Below are 19,550 nucleotides of genomic sequence, written 5' to 3'. Positions count from 1 at the left end.
TCCTGTCCTATCACGCAGGCAGCAGTGCTTAATTAACACGCTCACTTGTGCTGGATTCTACAGCATGAGATTAGGTTCTTGAGTTCACTGCCAAAACAACATACCTGCCAGTCATTATTCTGGCATTTGCAGTTTCTTTGCCTTCGGCTCAAAAGCAGTTACAAGTAGTTAAGGTGCTGTTTTAATGTGAGAAAAATAGAAGTCGTTGACAACAGGTTTGTACATTTATTATGAGATTTAAAAAGCTTATAGTGATTACATATAGCTCCATTTCTTGTATTTATAAGATTTTAGGCATATAATTGACTTAAATGAACACTGAAATAGGAGTACACTCAGTTGTGCCAAAGCAAAGTCTAGTTCACAGCAGACGTTTTAGTTCACGTGACATCTCATGGACTGATGGTACCCACCCCTGGAACATGCGCTGAAGTACAGTCTAAACTCCAATTTGGCTCAATAGGGGGGAGAACTTTAATAGGACTGTTGTGATACAAACATATGCCAGCTGTCCCCAGGAAGCACCAGGCCTCTAGCAGCCACATTCCTACAGAAGCCCATGAAATGTGTTATAAATCACTGAAGTATTCAAGTTTGAGCTCACAGCTTTACCATGCTCCAACTAGAATCTTTAAGAAAAAATAAACAGACCAGGAAACAGTTTTAAAGTAGCCAGCAAGGCTGCACTAGAAGTATACGATGAATGAAACACAGAACCTGGCATGAAATAGAAATAAGGCAACATGAGATTCACTTGTAAGGAAGACTTTGGCTGTAATTAAAGGGGATGGGTACGTTAAATTTGTCAAGGGGAAGGAAACTAATTGCTGGAACCTACTGAAGACTATGCTTCATGCTTTTGGAAAGAAACTGAAAGCAGAAGTGGAGGAGGTAGGGAGGTTTCTTCCAAGGGCTCAATAATTAAATTGAATTAACTGAATGATTTGAGAGGCATGGTTTTGTCATAATACTTTAGCACTTACCCAAAAGCAAATTCAGAACGATGACTGATGCAGCACACCTTGGGACTTACCAGAGCATTAGGATGGTTCAAATATGACCCATAACCTTGGGTCAGCAAGGGCCTTCTTCCCTACCACTTACCCTCATGCAAGAAATTGCCATTTCCTTAAATTATGATTTCCTCAGAGGATCCTGGTGTGTTGAAACGAATAGCAGGTGCTGGGACTCTGAAGGTGAGCTCTCTGCTACCTGATCCTCTGAGCCCCTTGTGGGTCCACTTCTGGACAGCTCAGGCTCAAGCAAAGCTTTGTGGCCTCACAGACAATATACAGGTATGAAACCTAGAGTCACAGTGTAATATACAGCAGGCTGCTTCACATGCTGATACGTAACCTGGGCATAGCTACATAATTATATGTTAGCGTTGAATAAATATTGAATATTTTAGCAATATTTGAAAAAAAGTATATTAGTGAAATGAGGCTAAAAATGTTTTATTTTCATTGGTTGACAACTAATTGTTCAGATGAATGGTAAAACTCACATTGTGCCCTAGAATAAGGAAGACACTCTGCTAGCAAGGAGAAAACAGACTAATTTTATCTGTTAAACTCTGTAAAAACAAAACAAAAAAAAACAGGCCAGTTTTGAAACATTTTTGGTGCTTGTCATATCGACACACTTTTTCAAATTCAGAACTACCCCAAGAGGTATCATCTCCTTTTCAAAGATGGAGACACTGAGACTCTTGTGGTTATCCACAATGACCAAACCATATATTCGGGGTCACAGTCAGCATTAGAATCCAGACCTTACTGGAAAACCCATGGCTTAAACTTTTTAAAAATTTTTTCATTACAAATGTAATCCCTGCCTTATGAAAGGATATTTGGAAAAGTAGTAGGAAGGGAGAAAATGGACTCATGATCCTGACTCCCAGTGGTAGCTACATCAACATTTTGGTACACTCTTTCCGGTCTTCCTGATGTGTATATTTTAAAATTTGTGAACATATGGCATATCAAAATGTATCAATATTTTTAAAATTAACATCTTAATTTTAAAAGGAAAACATACACATTAAAGAAAATTTGGAAAATACTGAAATATATAGAAGGCAATTAAAGTCACCTAGAATACCATTAGCCAAAAATAACCATAGTTAATATTTTATATATTCCCTTAGTCTTTTCTTACTAATCGTTTTTATATAGTTAAGTTTATAATGTACAAAATTTGTAAGTATAAAGATTTAAATGGATGGTGACAAAGAGGGCCTCGGTGACAGTTATCTGCCACTCAAATTATTCAATAGACTTTTAAAGAGGCAGAAAATAATTATTTGCATTCCCTTATTCATTCATAAGGCCATTAAAATACCTGTAAGTCTTAAAGCTTGTGCTAAATTTCTACTAAGGTGAAGCCTGACAGAGATTACCAATTTTTTTCATCTAAGTGAGTCTAAATCATTTGTATAAGGATACTTGACACATAAAACCTTTAATACCACATTAAACCCCTCCAAGAGACAAAATATAACAGCTGTAGTCTGATTCAAAGTTTCTATTAGTATCTCATAGTCAAAAATAATGTGCCTTAAACATTTTGCATACTTAAATTTACATAAAATAGGGTTAGCAAGAAAATGAGGCATGATTGATTGATCATGGCTCAAGGAAGTTCTAAATGGTGTAAAAGACCATTGATTTTATATTATTAAAGTTCCAAAGAATTTATTATCAAAACTAAAAACAAAATTTCAGTACATAAAGTAATAAACCTTTACACTAGCTGTTAAGGGAAAGTGGCAATGCAAGTTTACACACATTACTGAAGGCAAAGTAAGGGTGAAGAACTCCAGTTGGAATGTCGATTATATTCACGCAGCTTCTTGATTTAAACACTCATGACACACTGAATGAACTAAAAGAGAGAAAAGTCAGTATTCTATTGACCTCAAAACAGTACACCATAGCCTATCTTCAGGCAGCTTATGTTTTGATTTTCTAATTTGAATTGTGGGTAAGAATAATGCAATTTTCTGAGGTCTGAGTAAATGATAAATGGGAAGTTTCTTTTAGGAAAGGAGTCCTAATATAAAATTCAATGGGATTCTCACATCAAAACTTCTTACAGGAAGCAGATATTACTCCAATGTATAAGGAATTATTTAAATTCCAAATAATATCTAAGACTCTAGAAATGGTTGTGGTCAAAGGTACCCCAAAATACAATTAACTGGAGTTTATACTGTTGTATCACATGAGAATTTCTTAACTGTACAGTATTACCTGACTACTCTAATGAAGCACTTTTAAACAGTTTCTTCTCTTAAAATCTGCTTTATTAAATTAAATCCTGGCATGCAAATATATATATGCACAGAAACAGAACAGCTGACCAGTCATTGGCAACTCAGAAACCTGAGTTTAGGAAGCATTGGTATTTGAAATGTTGGCTTCCCAATAAATACTCAGCAATAGATTCTGCTTTTTGTATCAATTTTTTTACTTCCCCAACACTAGTAAGATTCTTTTTTTTTTTTTTTTTTTTGAGACAGAGTCTCACTCTGTTGCCCTCACAGCAAGCAACCTCAAACTCCTGGGCTCAAGTGATCCTCCTGCCTCAGACTCCCAAATATCTGGGACTACAGGCGTGAGCCACAATGCCCGACTAATTTTTTTTTCTATTTTTAGTAGAAGGAGTCTCGCTCTTGCTCAGGCTGGTCTCGAACTCCTGACCTCAAGTGATCCTCCTGCCTCAGCCTCCCACAGTGCTAGTATTACAGGCATTAGCCACCACAGCCTGGCCTCTCATAAGATTCTTAAGGTACTGCTAATCCTTGCAGCTCTTCCACAAGGCCAAGCTGATTATCCTTATTTTAGAGAAAAGGACACTAAGGATCACGATGTTTAGAAATTTTTTAAGTGGCTCCATCTGAGGCTGAAACCCATGCTCTTTCTATTCCCTAGGCAGCCTCTTGATCTCTGGAAACAGTGATGAGACTATCAACTGAGAAGTAACATGAAAGAGAACACACCCTTAAGCAGAAGAAAGCATACTGACACACACTAATCCTTTTAAAAGTGTACTTAAAATTACCGCAGCTGCTAAACCAAAAATATGTGCGTCTTAATATTTTGCAATGGAAAAACATTTTAGAATATCCAGTGATTTCAATTCTGAAAGTTATCTTTAAAATCAATGGCTAAGCAAAAACTGACCAAATGACTAAATATCTCCCTAACTTTGTTATGTACCATGTTTCCCCAAAAATAAGACCTACCCATAAAATAAGCCCTAGCAGGATTTCTAAGCATTTGCGCAATATACGCCCTGCCCCAAAAATAAGACCTAGTGATGGGTGTGGCTACGCAGCGTATCTGCACAACTTATGCATTTTGTCGCAGAGTGGTAAAGATGAGCAGCCCTTCTCATCTGCCCCATCATGACAGCTACTATCCCCCAGGGGTGTCTGGAAAGGTGCAGGCAGCCCCACCAACAAGGTCGACTCCCTGTCAGGTCCCAGCCATCCTTTGTGTGCTGCAAGCTGAGGTTTTGAGGGGAAAATAACACATCCCCTGAAAATAAGCCCTAGGGTACCTTCTTGAGGAAAAATAAATATAAGACCTTGTCTAATTTTTGCGGAAACATGGTATGTCCAACTAATGCCATTAAAGATGGCACTTGGTTATGTTTATAGTGGCTAATTGGCTTTAAGCTACTATATTTAGCATGGCTGTTTAGTACATAACTTGTTTTAAATTGGGATTTAAGTTGATACCTGCCTTACATTATCAATGAAGAACACAGGTGTACAAAGTACATCTTTGAGCTGTTAAAACTGCTTCTCAAAAATTGAGATGCTTTGTTTATAGAAGGCAAAAGCAGACACAATATCTGCATAGTGTTTTTCAAGGATATATCTGGTAGAAATCTTATACCAGCTCAGCGACAAAGATATTTTTACTACATCCTCTTTATTCAAACAGTCAGAGCAGTTAAGAAACCTGCTTAAGTGACCCAGCTAATAAATATAACAAACTGGATCTTGAACGTAAGTCTCTGAGTTCAAATCAAATAGTGGTATAACTATGGATAAGATTAATGAATAAAATTAACAAATTTTGGATAACTTCTTCTGATCATTTAATCCCTGATTTCTCTGGCATCTTTTAGATTTTTTTTTTTTTTTTTTGAGACAGAGTCTCACTTTGTTGCCCAGGCTAGAGTGAGTGCCGTGGCCACGTCAGCCTAGCTCACAGCAACCTCAAACTCCTCGGCTCAGGCGATCCTACTGCCTCAGCCTCCTGAGTAGCTGGGACTACAGGCATGCGCCACCATGCCCGACTACTTTTTTCTCTATATATTAGTTGGCCAATTAATTTCTTTCTACTTTATAGTAGAGATGGGGTCTTGCTCTTGCTCAGGCTGGTTTCGAACTCCTGACCTCGAGCAATCTGCCTGCCTCAGCCTCCCAGAGTGCTAGGATTACAGGCGTGAGCCACCACGCCCGGCTTTTAGATGTTCTTAACAGCTAACTTCAAAAGGCATGCCCACCTTATGTATGTCTTATCCATCTACTTAGCGCTTAATTTACTGAGACTTACATCATCATATGGGAAATTCACAACACCTTGCTGAGAAGTATCCCGTCTTCGAAAGCTGTCTGTAAAACACAGAAAAATGTATATTTTTTCTTTAAATATCTTTTCTAAAATCTCTATAATTATTTTGGCATTGGGTTCAAATTTCAGTAACATTTAAATTGTATAACGAGTCAATATAAACAAAAGATCAAAGCAAAGAAGCCAATTATATAAATACTGAAAGATTTAATATGCAATAAAGTAATATAATAGGCAGAAATCAGCCACCTATCTTTTACAATGTGGAGCTGGAAGAAAATACCTTATCCTAAAGTCAGTAAAAGCTGTGCAACTTCTGAGGCCATTACTTGTGATGAAAACATGGAATTTCAAACTTCTTAATAACATATATATTGCTTAATTAGGAAATAGATGGATAGTGTCCCTAATAGGACAAGTGGACTGTGATCAAATATCCTACCCATTTTAGCTATGACCTATTGAAAAGGATTTACTTTCACTCTTTTCAAATATTTCACATTCTAGGGAGAAATCACTTATAATCATAATCTGACCAAAATGTAGAAAATTACCTCGTTATGTTTTGGAACATTTTAGTAAAATTTAGTTAAGCTTATTTTAATGGCAGATTAATAACTAATATAAAATTCTGAAAAAACAAAATTATTCTGCTAGCTATGCTTAACAGTAATGTTAAAAATCTAAAGCAAGAAAAAAATTGAATGGAAAGAATAAAAGTTCAGAAGTATTGAAAAATGAAATGGGTGTCATAAAAACTGTCTTCTTGGCTTGTGGTGATGACAGGATCACACAGAACACACCTGTGAGAGCCCTCAGTTTGACACAGCAGGCAATGTAGTCATCGAAGGTAATCTTTCCATTTGTGCTGTATCGTTTTGCAATTGAATTCACAGCCTGGGGACTCAACCTAAATCCTGAAAAGAAAAAAAAATCATCCAGTAAAAATGTTAAAGGATTGCAAACAAAAACAAAAACCAAATCATTAAAAAGAATCAAATGTAATTTTTTAAGACTGTGAACTCATTTTTATGAACACATACAACTTCTAAGGAAACAGAAACTGCCTTCAAGTAGCATTTACTTTTAGAAATAAAAAACTGACTTCTAGGCCGGGCGCTATGGCTCACGCCTGTAATCCTAGCTCTTGGGAGGCCGAGGCGGGCAGATTGCTCAAGGTCAGGAGTTCGAAACCAGCCTGAGCAAGAGCGAGACCCCGTCTCTACTATAAATAGAAAGAAATTAATTGGCCAACTGATATATATATAAAAAATTAGCCGGGCATGGTGGCGCATGCCTGTAGTCCCAGCTACCCGGGAGGCTGAGGCAGAAGGATCACTCGAGCCCAGGAGTTTGAGGCTCTTGAGGTTGCTGTGAGCTAGGCTGACGCCAAGGCACTCACTCTAGCCTGGGCAACAAAGCGAGACTCTGTCTCAAAAAAAAAAAAAAAAAAAAACTGACTTCTACCCATGAATGGAGAGTTCTAGTTAGCCATACCCACCCATTGTTGTCAGGGCCTTCTGCAATTCTTGAGGATCCACTGTTCCACTCCTATCGCTGTCAAAACTGATGAAGTGTTGTCTCCAGCCATTCAGTACAGACCAGAGTTCTTTAAATTCATTGAAACCCATTGTGCCAGACATATCTCTCTGAACTAGAATCAAGGATCAGGGCTTCTTTATTTGGAACATTTTCTAATGATTAAGTGAAAGATCAGGGATAAGGGGAATTTAATGTTCTTTATGGTCAAAAACTAGTTATTGTATATTCTTTGTATGATATAAAAAGAGCAATGATAAAGAAAAATAATAAAAAGAAGCTATGTAGAAAAAGCTCTGAGTACCAATTTTTACTGTGAATAAAAGATAACCCATGTGATCTGATTACAAGGAAATAACATCACCACGGTGAGCCACCTGTAAAAAGCAGTCTGGTTACTGGAACTGGGCTGTACTTTCTGGGTGCCCCAGGCTATGCCGTTTACCCTTCTATACTAGGGTCATCTTTGGCACTAACATTCTCTTGTTTAGTCCTCCAAGACCCAAGGATTTCACTTTTGGAGAAAGAGGTGGGATGGAATACACCACAGGGTCAGCACTAGCTAAACTGAGTCCAATAATTGGGAAGTGAAAAAGCCCATCACTTGAAGGTCAGGTGTGAGTCAGGCAGAGCAATCAATGTTAAAGAAAAAGCTTCCCTGACACTCTGGTTTCTATACTCTTTCTACTTTGACGCTTCCTTGAATTCCTAAACAACTAACATTCCATTTACTAAACTTCCCTTTTTCCTACCAAATTACATTCTAAAAGCGAATTATTTCAGAAAGCTTTTTAGTGGTCATTTTGTGTTTATCGGTATTACTTCTGAGATTAATTCCTTTAGGAAATTTTTTTGTCAAGAAAAAAACATTCTAGACAACAATCAAGATAAAGGATACATCCAGCATTGAAACCATAAGCCGACAAGTCTCCAGGTTAAAAGCTGTTAAATTAAGAAAAGTACATACATATTAATTTCAAAAATTCACATTACATATGATACATTCAAATTAATTATAAATGTGATTATTTGTACACTTTTATTTTTATATACTACTTAATTTACAAGTGACTAAATTATACGGAGCTTCCAAGTAGATTTTTTCCAGATTTTTAAGGATTTCTAGAATCCAGATTTGATTTTGATATAGAAATCTTTAATTCGCCATAATGTATTATATTCACCATGGTAGATGGGAAAGTAGGGTTGCTTTGTTCCTACTCATAAATGACTGTAAATAGCTGGTTTTGCTAATTTTGTTTTTCTGTCTTTTCCTTTAATGTCAGTTACTGAGCAGTGACCTTCTACCTCAAACAGTCTCCTCTTCATTTATATATGAAACCAGATAAATATGCTTGTTAGAATCGTGTGTTTATTAAGAGCACCCTGGAATGAGACCCAATCACCAATTCCGTGGTGGCCATTGTTCATTTTCGTTTACCTATAATTTGGGAGCATTCTGAGAGCATCTGTGTACCTCACTTATGCAATCAAACCAGAACACACTCAATGGTTGTAGCCTACTGGTTCTCAACCCTGGTGCTAATCAGAATCACCTGGAAGCTTTAAAGGATCCCGAGACTGCGTTGCATCACAGAACAATTAAATCAGCGTCTCTGAGCATGGGACCCAGGTATCAGTATTTTTAGAAAGCTTTTCAGATTATTCCAAATGAGAACCCAAGGTTGAGAACACCATTCTACTCAAAGTGTGATTCCTGGACCAGCCATATCAGAATCACCTGGGTGCTTGTGAGAATTGAAGAATCTCAGCCCTTAATCTACACCAATAAAGTCAGAATCTGAATGTTAACAAGATCCCTTTAAAACGACATATATTCACTTTAAAGCAGCCGGTTCAAGCGTCTGGACCAGCATCACATGGAAATCTGTTATAGGTGAAATTCTCAGTCTCACCCCAGACCTCCTAAATGAGAAACCTTAGGGAGGGTCCCAGCAATCTGGCTTTGGAAGCTTTCCAGGTGATGCTGATGCTGCTAAAGTTTTAAGAACCACTCTCGAGAAGGCTTGACAATCACAGGACAGAGCCAATTGTTTGGCTCACATCAAGGTTTCTGAGGGGCTGTGAGGCAGACAGCTTCAATGTCTCCCAGTTTTATGAATAACACCACCATCCACTCAACAGTCACCCAAGCCAGAAACCTGGAAGCGTCCTCAATTCCCTTTCCCCCCATACTCAAATCACCCTCTAAACAGCCCCACTGTCTTGGTTTAGTGAGCATTTCTCTCGCCTGCATGACTCCAACAGCTCCCAGTGGGTATCCCCGACTCCCATGTCCCCAGTTTAGTCTTTGCCCTATAGCCAGGGGTGGTATGTGCTGACCTGTGTGAAACCCAGTGTCCGTGTTCTACTGTCATCAGGATAAAGTCAAACACCTTGACTGGCATAAGGCCATATACTTACCTTCCCATCCAGCTAGTCTCTTACTCATTCAACTGCCTATACTACGTTCATGGGAATTTTTCAGTTCTTTGGCTGAACTATGCTCTCTCTGGGTCTTTTGCACTTGAGCTGTTCTATCTGCTTGGAACAAAACTTCCCCATCCCACTCACTTCTTGGGTAGCCTCATTTCTGCTCTACCTTCTCTTCTCCTCAGTTTATGTATAAATTCTGCAAGGAAAACTTTTCTGATTCCTGTCTGGGGTATGTGCCCATCCTATGTGGTCCCACAGCTTCTATCCTTGCTTATCTGAGTGCTTTTTACAATGCTCCACGGGCATTGTTTGTGGCTGCACACCCAGACCTGGCACATGGACGGTGTCCATTGTCCAACTTGTTGGCTGGACAAATGAATGTGCTGATAAGACTGAATTCTCATTGCTATGCAGGAAGCTGTATACCCATGCATTTTATATGAATACCCCTCTCAGTTTAAGGAGGAATGTTTTTTGAATAAAATTTTCTGATTTTTACTGATACTTAAAAGTAATCTATAATTTCAAATCAAAATACCAATGAGGGTATAGGGCAATGATTTTTGCATTTTAGAAAATTTTCCATACCCATTAACTCAATAGCCACCCATTCAGTACTTACTGGGTACAGGGCTCAGGATTCCAAAAACTTTGTAGATATAAATGTGAAATTGGATACTGTCCTGCTGACAGTCTAGGGAAATGGTAAGTCGTACACACCATACAACTCTAATGAAGGCAGAGAGCAGTAAATCATAACAGAGGTACCAGAAAGTACCAGGAGGTTTTGGGGAGTAAGAGGTTCCTCCTGGTAATCAGGAAATCTACAAAAAGAAGGTAAGATTTCAGGAAGGTAAGAAATCAGGAAGATTTCATAAAAGAGGTATCATTTAAGCCAAGCCTGAATGACAAAAATGACCAGGGAGAGGACATTTGGTGACAGCTAAGGACCAATGTAAGAGAGAAACAGAAGGTCCAGGGCAGGCAAAGAGTAAGGGAACAGCTCAATGTAACCTGCAAAGAGCACAAAGGAAGTGGGAGGAAACATGGTTGGTTAGACCAGGCTGCACTACAGAGGATCTTGAATTCCTTCTAAGCTGTTAGCCTTTCTTTTATGGGCACCAAGTAAAGATTGTTGGAGGAGGACAGTGATAGGTTAGAACTGTGGGTGAGGAAGTTCAAAATATGGTCACCTTTTTAAGAAGGATCTGAAAGGGAGGGAAGGCAGTGGACAGTGAACAAAAGGGAACAATTTATCATTCCAGATAGTTCTAATGAACTAGAACACATATGTCCAGTAAGTTTGGATGAGAAAACCTCCTGCTCAGTTTTGTTAATTATATTCCCTCAATAGCTTTTATTAGTCCTATTTCTATTTTAAATAATTTCAGAAGAATCTTTGCTGTAATTTTACCTTTACTCTTTCTCCTTCTCTTCTGTTATTCTACTAGAATGCCTCAAACATCTTTTCTTCTAGTAGAAACACAATAGGCCTAGCAGGAAAGCCATACCTCTAGCTGTTTCTGTCAACCTTACCACAGCGGAACAACTAAACTTAAGGGAAGAAGAGAAGCTGAATTGCTATCCTGTAGACTAGAGCAACTTCTCTCGCGAACTCTACCTCTGGGTGTGACTGTTTATTTTTAAACAGATTAAGAAGAGACCTGTAGGTACTAGGCTGGAGTATCCCACCCACCCACTTTGGATCTGTGCTTTCTGGTTTGTAAGCTGGGACCAGGTTTAAAAGACTAATGGCTGTATGATTTCTGTATTACAAAACTCTGGCACCTCATAAGAAGGGTGGTTCTGTGGTTCGTTACAGTCACTAGAAAAGATTAAGCAAGTCAACTCAATTCCACGATCCCCATGACTCAGGAAGTATCTTCTCTTTAATGAATCCATCTAAGGCCATCACTAAAGTGGCTTTCTCAAATGAAAGTTTTAAAAGGACTGTTTTCTAAGAATATGTAGCCCGCTTTGTTAGTCGGGTTTTTAACTCTGCCACACCTCTTCTACTGAAAGGCTGCAGAATAATAGTCTATGTTATGGCCTCACCTCATTTTGGCAAACCCTGCTAGTAGAACTTTCTCGTTCACCATCTCAACTGCTTGAGATTAACAATTTAAATGTGCTGCCTACAACAGTAAAAAAAAAAAAAAAAAATCCCTAGTCCAGAAATGTTTCTTTTGTTTAGGACGAGATTAAACGACAGAAACTCAAGTTTCTTCTTTTGTATTAATTCATTCCAATTAGGAAACAGTAATAGGATATTGAAGTCACACAAAACAAAGGATGATAAAAATAGAAACACAAATGGTTCAAAGACAGCCATCTAGTAAACATGTCAATGTCAGTCCAAAAATGCCACTATAATTCCTTAGGTGTGAATTCTAGTTTGAGCATTTTAACTGAGCTTACCATGAAATTGGGGCTTCAATGTGATGTTCTGTCCCAAAACAACTGGCAGAGAAGTTGGCAGGTAACACACTATTCTCTACCCTGGAATTCTGTCACGGTGAAGATTTGATTTGAAGAGAAAACGTGTGGTGTGCACAGAGGGAATGCACACCCACAATTGGGTGCAGCATCTTTGCACTATTTCTCTACCCGCAGCTCGTGGCAGAGAGCTCAAAAGGCAAGCAGGGCAGGTAAATGCTAAGTTATAGGGCATCAGGTCTAGCCTGCCAGGAACTGAGGAGAACTACTAGTGTAAGGGATTTCAGAAAGTAGAAAGCACTTCCTATTTATCCTGAACACATTCTCTGAAATGGTAAGAGGAAAGAAAGAGGAAAGACCTGGGAAATGTCATGACAAGCATTCATGTTGCCAGTAGTATACCCAGGGCTCTAAGGACCAGGACTGCAGGAATGGCCACTCAAAACACTAAGTGCCACCAGGTCCAGGGCAGAGTAGGCTCTTGGCAAATAGCAGTAAATGTAGCTCCTATCATTAATGACACCTGACCTGGCAGATTTCATTTCAGCACTTTACTTGTCCTCTGTGAAGGAGGCCACCCAAACTGTCTTTCACTGGTTCAAATACTTCCAGGTACATAAAATTCAAATCCAAGAAATCCACTAAGCTGGCAGGTAAAGTGGAATGATTTATATTAAGAACTGTTTTCAAATCAACATTTGGAGATAATAACTTAATTTAGCTTTTGAAATTTTAGATTTTGCTGGGTCAGAAAAGCTGTTTCCTTGGAGGCAATAATCACAAGGAACAGCTAAAATGTGAAATACAAGAGTACTTTTAGAGAAACTCTGGGACTGTCAACTTACGTTTGTATCCACCTGCAATGCCAGACTGTGTCAGACATCTCTGCAGTTCATCAGCATCTATTTGCCCATCCTTTTGAAAAAAACAAGAAGATGAATCACAACAGTGATTTGTACTTTTAAGTTGTTTATCTCTTGTATTCAATGCAGCAATAGTAACAAAGAAAATGAGTATCATGTATGAGACTTTTTTTTAGAATGCTTTCCAAAAGTGGATATTCTTTTCCGCATCCTACTTCCAAAAATAATTTAATGATGAAAGAGTCTGTTTTGTCAACTACTCTTCTCTTTGAGCTACAAAACTGCCAAAGCTAAGCATTTTAGATTACTCATGGAGTTGCTTAAAAATCATATTCCTCTTTTTTTTTTTTTTTTTTTTTTTGAGAGAAGAAAGAGAGTAGGTACACAGTAAACATCAGTAAATAGAAGGCTTGGTTCAAGCAGAAAGGGACCTCCTTGGTCAACATTTCTTATGATAGGGTCAATGTTTGTTTTTTTTCCAGAGCACAATTATATCTGGAAGATACAGGTTGGGTTCCCAATGCCCATTCATTGGCTAAACCAGGAAAGAACTAGATATATGTTATTTTTAGGGATTTAAAAATATCTATAACTAATAAAAAAAAGGAAACATGTACCTACAAAATATTAAATTATAGGCCGGGTATGGTGGCTAACGCCTGTAATCCTAGCACTCTGGGAGGCCGAGGTGGGAGGATCGTTTGAATTCAGGAGTTTGTGACCAGCCTAAGGAAGAGCGAGACCACGGCTCTACTATAAATAAAAAGAAATTAGCCAGACAACTAAAAATATATATAGAAAAAAACATTAGCTTAGCATGGTGGCATATGCCTGTACTCCCAGATATTTGGGAGGCTGAGGCAGGAGGATCTCTTGAGCCCAGGAGTCTGAGGTTGCTATGAGCTAGGCTGATGCCATGGCACTCTAGCCTGGGCAAGAGTGAGACTCTGTGTCAAAAAAAAAACAAAAAAACTTAAATTATAAAAAGTTCAGACTACTGTCTGACCACAACACAATCAAGTTACAACTTAAACAGCATAGCCTTTAAAACCCTAATTTCTGGAAGCTTAGTGAATGGTAATATGACTTCCTGAGGCTAGAGAAGCAGCAGGCTGGATGAAATTCAAAAATTGTTGTTTTGATAGTACAACAAAAACCTCTTGAATAAGCAATATGAGTATCATATAGGCATATTAGTGGGAGAGGTAATATCTTCTGTGTACCAGGTTTTATAACTGTGCTATTTTTCCTGCCTTTTACTAAATGTAAATGTATTTTTGTGTCTTCTTTCACAAAATGTTTGTAAGATTCACTATTTTGTTATGACTAGCCATAATGTATTCATTTTTGAGGCTGTATGACATTTGAATACATTTATCACAATGTATCTATTAAAAAATAAAACAAATAACCTAAATATTATATTGACTGGTATTATAAGTTATAAATGAGAAGCAGGATCAATAATTTGAAAGACAATGGGCATGCTGAATACAGGCCAGGGCTGCTGAAAGCTAAGTAGGTGGAGTCACTTACACACTGGAGGCACAGCAATCTAAGAATGTTAGTCTTGAGGTTTGCCATGTCTTGTGGTTTCAAAGATACAGATCATTAATAGATTAAGCAGATACTTAAGAGGAAAGTCTTCCAGTTTTAGACTCAATTTTCCATTCAATTTCTCAAGCTGTATTTCTTAGAGTGCTACTTTAAAAGGTGGTCTTAGGTTTTTATTCCATAATATTCTAATGAGTTTTCACATTAAGACTTTGCTATTTCTAGCTTCTGATCAAAACAAAACTAAGTTGAATTCAAAAGAATAAATATCCCCTTTGGACATGTCTCGGTTCTACCAACAGTGTATTTACTATACACAGAGACCTCATAAGCTAGGGAAGTGTCCTCCCTCAAGGTAAGTCAGCACCTGTCATTCAACTCAGAATGGAGAGAAGTAGAAGGTCTTGGGGAGCTGGTCTTAATTCTTTCTCTAGGTCAACAGGCCACAACACCTAATATGGTCATGGAAGAGCTGATCTAGTAACAGTATCTGCATCAAAGAGAAACTAAATTGTTCACAAGATTAACTTCCTTATACAAAGAAGAGAACAGTAACTTGCTTATTTAGAAGAAGGTTTTTACCATACATATCTATTTCCTAGGGTGAGTAAATGATTAACAATCAAATTCAACCTGAAGAAAGCGTTCATCAAAATCTGGATACATAATTACTAGTACATGTCTTTAAGTTGTACAAATAGAGGTTTATGTTCACCAGATCTTGACTTTCTTCTCTTGAAACCACCCTAGCCCTGACAATTCAGTTCTACAAACATCTTTCTATTTTACAGATCGTCAAAGTATATAATTCCCTATTCTGTTCAATCGAATTCAGTCACAAGTTTAGTTTTGAACCTAACTAACACAAGTAACGCTCTGTCCTAATTTGTTCTGAATAGTCAAAAATAAAAACTAAAATAATAAAGAACTTTCCTTCATTCTCTTTTTCTTTTGCAGAAACAAAGGGACTCTTTTCTGTGTCACTGTATCAAAAGCTAACACAAATGCAGAATACGACATTTCTTTAAGATTAAAGGAAAAGCTAACCTGTCCAGCTACAGCTGCAAAGTAACCATACAGCGGATCCTGGGTTTGTCCGGGAAATGTTGGCCCTCCAGGAGCCCCTCCGTACTGTGAAAAAGAAAACACAAATGCATCAATTCGCTGATCCGAGTTTTATTCTTTCACCACAAAGGGCTTTTGTGCAAAGCCAGGCCACCCTTCCAGGGTTTACCTCCCCACCACCCGGCACTCTCTAACTGCAATCACACCACGCCTTTCCTCCCTTCTCACTATGTACTTTAAAAACTGGCTACTTGGCCCAAAAATAGCAGTCAAGAAAGTGAAACCTGCACAGGTGAAGCAACTTTTAAAACCCCTATTAACCTGCAGATTACTGAGGTGAAAAGCAACCTAGGCAAGCAACTTAAGGGCAGGCAGGGGCTCAGAAATGATTTTTGTTTTTATAGCTTTTATGGTATTTCAAAACTGTTTTAAGTACCACGGGAGGCAGGAGTTGGTAAAATACTGAGACAGGTGTAGCCTAGGGAAGAGTAAGGCGCCTAGGCCAGCTGTATCTCGCGGGTGGCGAGGGAACATTCTGTCTGGGAAGCAGTTCCCAGGACAACGCGCATCCAGGACGCCCGGCAGCGAGGCGGCCTTCCCACAGGACTTTTACTCTAGCGGACTTTCCCTGATCTCTTCCTTTCAATTTTTTTTTTTTTTAAGGACGGTAGGTAGATCGCCGAACCATTCTAGAATAAAATAACTGTTGTTGTTTTGGGGGGGAAACGAGAGGGAGGGGAGGAAGCCATCACCCAATTAGCACTATTTCACGTCGCGTATCCGAGGGCCACAGGGTGGGCTTCCTGGGTCCCCGCCGTCTACCCGCGCTTGGCCCCGCGGACCACCCGTAGGGGAGAAAGGACGCAGGGAGACGAGGCCCGAGGCGGAAGCGCAGGGCCTAGGGCGAAGCCGCGAGCCAGTGAGGAGGAGCCAGGGGCGGGAGGCGCCCAGGAGCCGCTCAGCGGCGCCTCAACCCCGCTAGCCGCCGCGTCTCCGAAGGTCCCTCTCGGTGCCGCGAGAGCCGCCGGGCCGCGAGCCTGCGCGGGCAGCACTTACCCCGCCTGGGTAGTACCCGCCGCCCGCGCCAGGGTACGACATGGTGCAGTCTACACTGCCGCCGCCCTGCGCGCCCAACCTCCCGGCCGCGCGCCCCGCCCCGCCGCGCCCTGTGGGGGCCGCCCCCGAGCGCTCCACGGGCCGGCGGGGGACGCGCCCTGCCGCGGCCTGGCGCCCCGGGTTCCGCCCCCGCCCGCGGCTGCCCTGCCCGCGTTCTTCCGTGTCTTCGCCTGTTCTGTGCCCAGGCCGGGCGTGAGGGGAGGCCCGGTGGTGACCCGTGACCGGCGATGCAGTTCACACCAGCGTCTTTCCTCCCTTCGAAACTAATGGCACATTCCAACACCAGTACAGCGCCCCGGGAATTAGTTTTTTTCCTTCCTCTTTGGCTATTTTCTGGCACACTTATTATTTATACAACTTTATTGGGCAGGGCGGACCCGCATTGAGCTCAGTGCAGTATTGCAGAGAAGGGGCTGCATGCGTTAGAGCGAGTCTTACATGCCAGTGGGTGAGGGAGACAGGGAGAGATAAAAATAGGAAAGCGCCCTTGGAAAACAAGAATAAACTTGAGGGACTGTGTGCCAGGGGCAGTGTGGCTTGTGGTTGGTCACACATTTCATTGAACGACAATGGCGTATTTCCTGGCCAGGAGACAATTCATCGCTTGATTAATCTGGGCGTAGCTCGGATGAGGCCTGCGTGGACAGAGGGCATTTTCTGGGCAGGACAGCCTCGCCCAGATCGTTCTTTGGAAAATGTTTGAATTATCTGGATGATTCAGGCAGAAACAATCTCTTTCCCTAAAATTATTCAGCTGCATTTTTACAAGGAAAATTTTAGAGCAAGCTGTGTGTGTGCTGGTAGATATTTAGGAAGGTGTGAGAGATCAGAATTTCACTTTGATTACTCAGAAAATGTTTTTTCTTCAGACATTTTTCTTTTTCATCCAGTTGAACAGTTTGAAGCAATTCAGGTGTGAGATTTTTGCTTGGTTTTGTGTAATTTCAACCACACAGAAAAACTTTTTGTTTGCCCTTGACCGTTAAGGACTAGACTTAATGATTTCCTGAATGTTAACGTTTGAGAAATGTATTAATAAGTACGATTCACAGTATTTGCTGTAGAGGTTGCTCAGAAACATTGAAAGAGTCATCAGCATTTAAGAAATATTGGAGCACCTGCCAATGTGGTGCTGTACTTGTTCGTATGGTAGAAAGGGCCCCTCCGTGTTCCAATTTCCTGGGCTATGTGGTTCATTGTTTTCCTCTTATGTGTAATTTCTCTCTCAAGTCCTCTTTTTAGATACCCAAACTCCAGAAATGAAAGTCGTAAGTTGTGAGAAAGATTCTTACAGTTCCTGTTGTCTCACAGCAAACTATGTGTTGCCTGTTTTGTGTTTGATTCAGGAAGTAGGTTACTGTTTTCAAATACTGTAACACTCATCAAGGTAGGTTAGACATTTTATGAGTCCCTTAGCTTCTGTTTTGAAGCCTGTTTCTTCAGAAAGAGGTAACCAACTATAGATGGTGAGGGGTAACCTCAAAGTTGAGCATAATCTCAAGACTCAAGTTTGAAAGAAGCATATAGCATATAAAATATTTTGAAGTAATACAGAAGTAGCTTTATGGATAAATGACTATGCTAATTGTCATTTCTCTTTAAACATCTTTCTACTGCTAAAGGATTAAATTTTAATGGAGTGCTGCAAATGAAATTCTTACAATTATTGATAATAAATTGGTCAGCTGCTTCTGCTTTAGTTTATGAAAAAAATCCTGGCAAATAATAATAACAAACATATATAGTACTTAATATATGCCAGATCCTCATTTAAGCATTTTATGTATTTGCTTAATCTTCATAAAACCCCATGAGATAGGTGCTATTATCATCATCATTAAACAGTTGAAGAACAGAGGATCTCAGAGAATTTGCCAAACTGGAAGGAACACAGAGCTGAGATATGTTGCCAAGCCATCTGTGCTCTACACCAGGGGACAGCAAATTGTGTAAAGGGCCAAATAGTAAATATAATATTTTAGGCCTGTGGGCCATATAGTTTCTATAGCAACTATTCAACTCAGCTGTTGTAACCCACAAGTATCCATAGATAAATGGGTGTGGCTGGGTTCCTCATTTGACTTTCATATAATTTTCATATGACATGAAATATTCTTTATTTTTCCAAATGTTTAAAAATATAAATATTATTCTTATCTCCTAGGTATACAAAAACAGGAGGTAGGCTAGATTTGGCCATTGGGCAGTAGTTTACCAACCACTGCTGGAAACCCCTCTAGGATGCTGGCTTATGACTCTGGGAATTTAGCACTTTAGCAAATGATTTGCTGACTTTCAGGTAAAGCCTATGGGTAGAATACTGTCATTTGTCCTAACTATTTACTTAGTCCTAGAAGAAGACTGCAGGAGTGACACAGCCATGTCACTATGATTGAGGATGTGGCAGCAGCGTGGATTAGGGAGAAAGCTATACCAGGTTTATAGATAGGATGTGGGTCAGAGTTATTTTGGGAAGCCATTGGAATCACAGAAACCTTTGTGATCATTTACTCCAATCATGCTGTTCTACAATGAAGAAACCAAGGCTGGGAGAAGGCAAATGCCTGGCCTAAGCTCCTGAAGGGCAAAACTAGCCAGATATAAATGTTTCACCCTTCCCAATTAAAGCTGTGACATTATCTGAATATGCCTCTCAGAGAGAATCCTATTGTTTTGCGGTACACCCTCCTCAGACCATCTCTATTTTCAAGACAGGCAGTGTGGACACTCTTTCTTGTCCCTGGAGCAAAATTAATACAAAACACTACATATGGTATCATATCCAGGCAGAACGTCCTTACTCAGATAAGTGGTGAAAGAAATAGTGTAACTAACTGCAGTTATTTCATCATGTCCTGCAGATGAATTAATGAGAAGTCTTCATGTTTTAGGAAGAAATGAGCAAATAACATTTGCCAGATAAAGGTTTCGACTTTCTTTTAGTTCTGAT

General features: G+C 39.6%; 1 protein-coding gene across 1 annotated transcript in view; it reads right to left on the bottom strand.

The window, feature by feature from the left end:
• Positions 1–212: 212 nt before the first annotated feature.
• Positions 213–19,550, bottom strand: part of SRI (sorcin) — a 264,616-nt gene continuing 245,278 nt past the window's right edge. The window contains exons 2-9 of the mRNA XM_076006459.1: positions 16,541–16,592; positions 15,467–15,550; positions 12,848–12,917; positions 8,029–8,072; positions 7,093–7,240; positions 6,395–6,508; positions 5,574–5,632; positions 213–2,886 (exon numbers count right to left, since the gene is read on the bottom strand). Coding sequence (XP_075862574.1) covers positions 2,860–2,886; positions 5,574–5,632; positions 6,395–6,508; positions 7,093–7,240; positions 8,029–8,072; positions 12,848–12,917; positions 15,467–15,550; positions 16,541–16,582 — 588 coding nt within the window. The 5' untranslated portion in view covers positions 16,583–16,592 and the 3' untranslated portion in view covers positions 213–2,859. The remainder of the gene's footprint in view (positions 2,887–5,573; positions 5,633–6,394; positions 6,509–7,092; positions 7,241–8,028; positions 8,073–12,847; positions 12,918–15,466; positions 15,551–16,540; positions 16,593–19,550) is intronic.

Source organism: Microcebus murinus, chromosome 9 (genome assembly GCF_040939455.1).
Source record: "Microcebus murinus isolate Inina chromosome 9, M.murinus_Inina_mat1.0, whole genome shotgun sequence".
In the NCBI taxonomy this organism is placed as follows: Eukaryota; Metazoa; Chordata; class Mammalia; order Primates; family Cheirogaleidae; genus Microcebus; species Microcebus murinus.
This window is presented reverse-complemented; position numbering and strand designations above follow the sequence as displayed.